At 35.0% G+C, this 7,834-nt stretch overlaps 1 protein-coding gene across 1 annotated transcript; it reads right to left on the reverse strand.

The window, feature by feature from the left end:
- Positions 1-774: 774 nt before the first annotated feature.
- Positions 775-2,074, reverse strand: LOC131057165 (1-aminocyclopropane-1-carboxylate oxidase-like). Its single transcript, XM_057991351.2, has 3 exons — positions 1,919-2,074; positions 1,591-1,826; positions 775-1,438 (listed from the first exon to the last, which is right to left on the reverse strand). Exons 1-3 carry the CDS (start codon positions 2,018-2,020, stop codon positions 826-828), a joined length of 951 nt encoding a protein of 316 aa, XP_057847334.1. The 5' UTR covers positions 2,021-2,074; the 3' UTR covers positions 775-825.
- Positions 2,075-7,834: the final 5,760 nt, after the last annotated feature.

Raw genomic sequence — 7,834 nt, forward strand, 5'->3', positions numbered from 1 at the left:
CTATCCTAGAATGCTTGTAATGGAATAGTTTCTTGTGTTGTTCACTAGAGAATTAATTGTGTTTTGTTTCCAAAGCACTTATAAACCCAAAATAAAGGGTAGGTGGGCAATTGTGGAAGAAAGAGATATATTTCCCTTAAAAGTGTAGTGCTCGAGTATGATAGAAGGTATTGAAGTAGCCATGAAAAATAGGTGGTCTTGAGCCTTTGAGAATGTAGAGAAATTAATAGTTTCATTTCAATTTCTTATGTCTAGTGTGAAATTATCTTTGCATATTTTGTTATGTTACGTTTAATGGCAATGATGTCTTGTTTAGAATATATGTGCTAGTTATATCTGCATTGAAAACATAACGGGAGGTTGCATTCTTCAGTCATATTCAACTTTGAAATATACTGAGAGGCTGCATTTGCGAGTCGTATTTCAATTTTTGATATATAAACAAAGCATCATGATTGGAAACCTATAATATTACTTTTATGTTCGGTTATACGAGTTAACTATTCTATTATTATTACGAATGCTTTCTATTTTAATGTTCTAACATATGTTTAAACATACTCTTAGCTATGAGAATTCTATGTGAGAGAAAAACATCGATAAATATAAGAGTTCAAACTACAACTCAATATACGAATCTTTTTATAAGAAACACTTTTATAATTATATAAATTAACACTTTGATATATATAGATAAAAATTTATATATATGGATGAAAATATTCCTTAAATGGATGGAATACATTACGAGGAATATCAAAATGGATGGAAGACAGTAGCCACAGAAATAGAAACAGGAGAGGAGGAGGTAAATAGAGCTCTATTCTATTGGCATTCTACATTCACAATCCTCATAGCTTCGAATCGTGGCTCTTTGGCTTCATATTTCTGGTGGCTGTAAACCTGCATGTAGTCTCCAAACAGATACTCTGGATACTCTGGATAAACCGATAATTCATCACCGGTCTGAGCAGTAAGTTGAGATGCGGGATAAACCTTGGCATTATATGAGGGATTATAAAACGATGCCACTGAGAAACGGTTGCCATTCTTAGTGGGTAGAATGCGATGCCATGCGCTGGTGTATTTGCCGTTAGTGATGGCTTCCAACTGGTCCCCAATGTCAACAACTATTGCGTATGGAATGGGTTGCACGTCAACCCAAGTGCCATCATTGAGGACCTGCAAACCGGACACTTGATCGTCTTGGTATAAGAGAATGAGGCCACCTGCATCTGTGTGTGCACGGATGCCCTTGATGAGGTCCGGTCTAGGGCAAGGAGGATAATGGCTCACTTTGGTGCCGAAGAAGGGCTTCTCTCCTCCCGCAAATGCCTCTTTCAGGTACTCTTTCTCTAGCCCCAGATTCAAACTTATTACTTCCAACAGCTTTTCTGTCAATGAAAATATCTTGTTTCGAAACTCCTGGATAGTTTCCCTGAGAAAAATGCAATATAATGTCTTAGTATTTAGTTTTTCGATATCCAGAAACCAGAAACACTTGTATATAGATCATGCTCATATTAATTTTTTCTATTCTATATTTATAGAAACGTTTGAATTGTGCACAAAATAGTAGAGTAGTTGTACTTGAAATCACTGGGTTGGGAAGGCCATGAATTGGTCTCCTGCATCTCATGTATTTGAATAACATCTTCCCAATCAACGTTCTCGATCTTATCAGCGTTATCGCTGTCAAGAGCGTTGCTCAACAACCTTACAGGCAAAGAGGCATTGAAGCTCTGCTCTCTGTTAAGCTTGTAATGCTCCGAGCAAACTTTCTTTACACGGTCCATGAGTTCATGCTCTATGCCATGGTTCAAAAGCTGCAAACACAAAACGAAATCACTTCAACTCTGTTTTCTCTATAATTAGTAAGTTTTGCACATGAGAAAATATGATCAGTTGTGTTTTTCACCTGAAAGAAACCAGTACTCTCGCAGGCCTTGGCTATTTCAGCCATGATCACCTCTCTGTCTCCTCCGTCTATGTTTTTCATGTCAATCACTGGAACGCCCATTTTCCTTATAAATTTGCACTACAAATTCTCTTGAAAAGGAGTAGAAGAAACGGGCTGCTGGTTACTGGTCACTCCTTTTATGCAATGCTGTGGTGCGCGCAGCTCTTTATATAGATGCACATCAGGAAGGAATGTGACTGAGCCAAGCAATTAACATGAACACGATAGACGACTTACGTGGTCTGCGATGCCGCAGATTCAATGAATATGATAGACGACTTATCGTTATCGGCCTGGTCTGCGGATAAGTCTTGCATATAAACGTGAAATGAATTAAAACGTGTATCTTAACAACTGCGAGCGAAACAGAGATTAGGAGAGTATTTAGCTTTTCCAAAGAAACTGTTTATTCTTGGATTTTTGACGATCTGCTTGTATTTTTTAATTATAAAGTCAATTTAACTCGTTTTGAAGATGACAATAGGTTTTTGAATAATTGATTACTACAGCGGGTGATAGGACTGATTAACCAATCGGATCAACAGAAACTGGGTAAGCAACGAAGTCGCTGCTGGCCCTGGAACCGGAACTTGTGTGGGCTCAGGAGATGCTGGCTAGTGAGATGGCTATGGTACTGGCCGTGCCTTTGCCTTCGTTCCTAGGTCTCAATCACGAACATCTGGATCTGGCTCACGAAGTGGTAAGTGAATTTAAATTATTTAGAAAAATGACCAAGCAGTCTACGTTTTGAATATTTAACTCTTTATTGACAATGTCTTTTTTCTTTAACGCCGATTTAAGTTATTTAGAAGATAACACAGGAGCCTTATGTTCTGGACAGCCGATTAATTTAGCAAAACAGTAATAATTCTTCTTTTATCTAAGATTAGATTTCTTTTCTTTTAGATATATTTGAAAGGGAAGGCCTTAAATCTCTATGCTATCTTCAGGGGGTGGAAGTTAATCTAAATCATTTAAAAGATGACAAACGATTCCCATAATCTGAACAGATAACCCCAATAGTCACCACTCTTTAATACCATCACACCATCATCAAGGTGGAAGCGACTGAGCCACCCACCATTATGACAAGATGCTCCACTCTCACAAAAATATCTCCCAAACGATTCATAAGAAAAATGCCGATTTATCTTATGACAAACAATGGCTATAACTCCCAGCATTGACATTCACATTTATGTAACCTACCCTATTCAATATGGTTTTAATGCCAAAGGGTTGTAGCTCAATTGGTGAGGACGATGGTGTGTGATATAGAATCCATGCACCAAGGTTGAAATCCCCGGAGCCGCCTTCGCAACAGGTTCAATCCCTTATGGGCTGGATCCCACTGTACGTGGCTGCTTAGCCGAAAGCGACTTGTGGTTTAGATGTATGCTTACTCAAATCGTTGTAATATGCTATACAAAGGAAAACATGCCAACGTTGATGTATTCCTGACTTGTTTTTATAAAAAAAAGTATGCTCTTAACAATATCTAGAGTATCCTAGAGAATAATAATAACCAAATAATTTACCAATAAAAAAAAATAATAATAACTAAATAATTCCTACCAAGATCCCATGGGTGTCCATTTTCCAATGTATGTCATTACAAAAATGTTAGAGAGGTAAATATTAAATATATGAAAATCAATATCCTCAAAATCATTATCTAACCTAGGACATTGATTCAAAGACTACTTATGATCGATAGGAAAAGGAATAATCACCAAATTGCACTCGTGCATGTATGACCACTACAAAATGGCCTCCACATGCATACCATAACTAAGAAAAATAAATTATTGAACTCAATCTATATTGATTTCCATGTCTTGAGCATTTTAATCTTCTTGCGAATGTGCTATCGTTTATAACACTCTCTTGAAGGTTGTTGCAACGCTCTACAACCTACTTGGTCGCCTTGGCTTCTCCAAAGAGTTGAGGTGAATTTGGTCTTGTTATTTTTACAGATTAGTTCTCATTCTTCTCATGTAATTTTATCCATCAGCATTAAATCCTATGTTGTACTCGACACCTTGGGATTTCACTAACTTTTCGACCACACATAGAAACACTAGTTTGTGACTCCCCGTGGACATGGGAGTGGAATTCAGGGATTTTATGAATTATTCGACCTCCTAGAAACACAGAGGATAAAACGACACATCTTTTTTAATCTTTATCTCTTCCTTTGGAGGTTGAGAAACTAAAGTAGGGGCTCAACCATTCATTGTGATCTCTTAAGGGGCCCCAACATTTCATCTCTTCCTGATTGTAGGTTTTATTCGGGGTTATTCAGCCTCACGAAGGTATTATCTCTTCTCTACCTTCTCATTTCTATTTCATTATTTTAATCATTTGAGTTAGTTAATTTTAATTTTTGTATGATTTGGTCTCCCTTGCTTTGCTACTTTAGTTGCTCTTATCTCCTATTTTGTACGTGGGATCAAAACTAGGCAAGCCCTTTAAAGTTTTTGATACATCAAAATAACATCTTGGGCAAGGAGATCCATCGTCTGGTACCAAGTTCTTTATTTAAATTGATATTTCCATTTTTCATTTAGGTTTTTATTTAAGAAATTTTTCTTCGGTAATCTAGAACTTTCCATCTCACATGTTTTGAAATCTCATTTTTGGCTCACTTAATGTAATGTAAGTTTAGAAGTATAATGTAAAATTTAACTTTGCACATATGCAGGACTGAGTTAAGGAACTGTTATAGATCGATGTTGAAGAGGCTATGGCATACATCCAACAAATATCTCAATTTTTCATGTGAGTATTGAGAACATTGATGTTCAATACCATTTTATTAGGCAGTCGAGCATGAGAGGGTGATGGTTGAGAAAGTTGACTCTTCTCAAAATGTTACAAATGCACTGTGAAGTGTAGCGAGCGTAGAGAATTTTAGAAGGTGACATTAGTCTAGAGGAATATTTTTTCCTAGAAAAATTAGTCAATAGTGATTGTAGTGCCTTTTATCTTACAAGGTGTTTGAAATGTGTAATTTTTTTAGGAAAGGTGTCTTGAACTTGCATCCTAATGCTAATAATACAAAAAACAAAATTGAGTTAGAGAACATAGAATCTCAATTTCGGTCAATAGATTTAATATTTTGACTTAAAAATAATTCTAGATGGGTTTTCCTTAGCTCTCTTATGAACGAGACACATATCCCTCAAAGCTCTATCATTTAAAAAAGTATAGCTCAATCAAATTTTTGTATCAGAAGTTACTACCTCTAGAATATGGGCTTCCCAAAATAGAAATGTAAATTCATCTAATATGCACAATAGCCTTGTAAGAGTGAGTTACGCTTGACCAACTTATGATTGCTTCTAGCGCATAATCAATTATTTTTGAATGGAGACAGTGAAGCACCCATGTGGGGGAGTAGATCATGATGAGCTTATTATAGGTGGAAGGAATATGATATTTATAGCCTCTTAAATCATATTGGAATTTTGGCTTTGGATTTTGGGCATCACACTTTGGGTGGTTTATCTCATGGTTTCCCATCTATAATTTTATGGTTTTATACACAGACTCTCCTATTTATTGGGTGCTTGAAATGGAGGGTTTCATAGTGATTTTTGTAGGTAGCTACTATAATTTCTTATTAGCTCTTTTTGATCATGCTCTTGTAACGAAAATCTCCCTATAATAATCTTGTCACCTTTTTGATGATACTATAATTAATTCACCCTTTGAAGTTTTATGAAGTTAAAGAATGACCTAAAAATTATAAACAGGTTTTAAAAGGGATATGACATATTCAAGTAGATCTATCTATGTAAAAAAGAATTTGACGGCCTTAAAAGTAACATGGCCAATACCCCTGTTTTAGTCCATCATGGTATTCAAATTTATTGTTTTAAAGCACCACGCATCTGACCACATCATGCCGATCATAATTCTTTAGAAAAATGATGGGGGAATAGATTCAAGAGAACTTCTTCAAAACGCCATTATAAATAGTATATTTTGTTGAAAACACACCTTTTTTCCCGTAAAAGTGATTAATCAGTCTCAATTTTAAATATTAAAATTATATTTAATTATGTATGCTCTTGATGGAATAGTGAAAATTATTCTTACTAAATAGGAGATTAGGTTCAATGAAAGGAGTAAATTGATTGTCAGAGTACAAGATTATAACATTGATATTAAACCTACAAACTTGGTAGGAGGGAAAGGATTGTGCAAACTCATAGTAAAAAATAAGAGAGAAGATGATTTAAGTGAAACTAAAAATTTCACACTTGTAGTCTCTATTGGACTTAAGAAAACGATTCTTAAATATTGCTTACTTCTGCTAGAGTACTTAATGAATAGTTATTTTTTAGTAAGGTTTTAGAATAAATAAATAATTGTAAGTTAGCGGGTCAGTTGCGAAGTTACGATCTGGTAGGTGCTTATATGAGAAATATAAGCCTTTAAAAAGCCTAATGTGGAACAACGCATTACTAGTTATCCTTAAAAATTCAAAATAAATTAATATCTTTTATTTCTAAAAACAATTTGTGATCTGGTATTATTTGTGTTGTCTCCAACATTATTAACTTGGTATTAGAGCATGCAATGGTTTTGATCCTATGAGTGAGTTGTAGCTAAATTATGGTATATAAATATTTGCAATGGAAATGGAAGTTTATAGAGGTAATGTTGAAGTGAATTAGGTTCTTGTGCAAAATTTGTGAAGAGGCGTGGTACACGATCAAAGAAGAAAATTTTGAATTTATTTCCCTAGGCGTGTGGAGAAGAAGAAATAGCATGGATATTACAATAAATAGATATAGAGAAGGAGGAATGTGCGGCATGTGGTTAGTTTAGACTGGTGAAGAATTGGTGGTTGTTGGCCGCATGATAGATTTGGAAGACCACTGTTGATTTAATTATAAAATCTGCAAGAAAGATAGTGAATTAATTGATGACGGAGATATAAGAAGTCCAAGGCGATTTGAATATAAATTATAAGGTAATCCACTTTCTCAGAGAAGTAATGACAGGAGACACTATAAATAATGTGTTGGTCCTATATGGAAGCCAAAGATCGATATTTTAGACCTGAAATTATTGATGTATAACAAGGAAATTTAGGCATGGAATAAGTTAATGCACTAGTCTTTAATCTCTCTATTTTAAACACCAGTGAAGTGCAGAAGTTTATACCAAATACATAAACTGATTAAGGTACGAGCAGAATGTCTTTTTTTATTGAAAAATGAATTGTTTGAATATTTAATTGTCATTGAGAATTAACTTACCTAGGGCATGTAGTTGGAGTTATGGCACATATTTATAAGACGACAAATGTGTATGGTTTGAACTGTGATTTTTATGCATTATAAAAGATACACCAATATAGATGTGTAAGGAACACACACACACATTGAAGGATTTTAAGAATTTATTAAAGGGGAGTATTTGAAAAGATTATTTTGGAGGTAAATTTTATAATTAAATCTTTTCTTGTGGTTAAATAAGGGTATATATTTTGTTGAATAAGGGAACCCTTTTTCCTGCTATGTACAATTGTCCAAGATGGGTCACCGTCAAAATTTAAAACCAAAAGGGAAAGAGGAGGGAGAGAGTCCCTCAAAAGGCATATAAGAGAGTAATTCTATATTGGAATGAAGAGGAGCAGATATAATCGGAATAGAAGGCAAATTAGATGTAGCATTTCCCAAGGGCAACTGGGAAGTAGTAGACAAAGAAGAAAGCGACCCCAAATACACACCCACAACAACCAAGATAGGAGAAGATTACTAGCTAGGAATAATTAGTTGTGTATCCTTAGAAACAACATCAGAATAATTGACACAAACATCATTACGAAAAGTAGCGAGTTGATGACGAAGGGAATTC

This window comes from Cryptomeria japonica, unplaced genomic scaffold (assembly GCF_030272615.1).
Source record: "Cryptomeria japonica unplaced genomic scaffold, Sugi_1.0 HiC_scaffold_288, whole genome shotgun sequence".
Lineage (NCBI taxonomy): Eukaryota > Viridiplantae > Streptophyta > Pinopsida > Cupressales > Cupressaceae > Cryptomeria > Cryptomeria japonica.

Excerpts from the sequence above, each read along its gene's own strand:
- LOC131057165 (XM_057991351.2), bottom strand. The coding sequence starts at position 2,020 with ATGGGCGTTCCAGTGATTGACATGAAAAACATAGACGGAGGAGACAGA. Across the intron at positions 1,827-1,918 it reads AGAGTACTGGTTTCTTTCAG|CTTTTGAACCATGGCATAGA; the intron begins GTGAAAAACACA and ends TTGTGTTTGCAG. Across the intron at positions 1,439-1,590 it reads TCCCAACCCAGTGATTTCAA|GGAAACTATCCAGGAGTTTC; the intron begins GTACAACTACTC and ends CATTTTTCTCAG.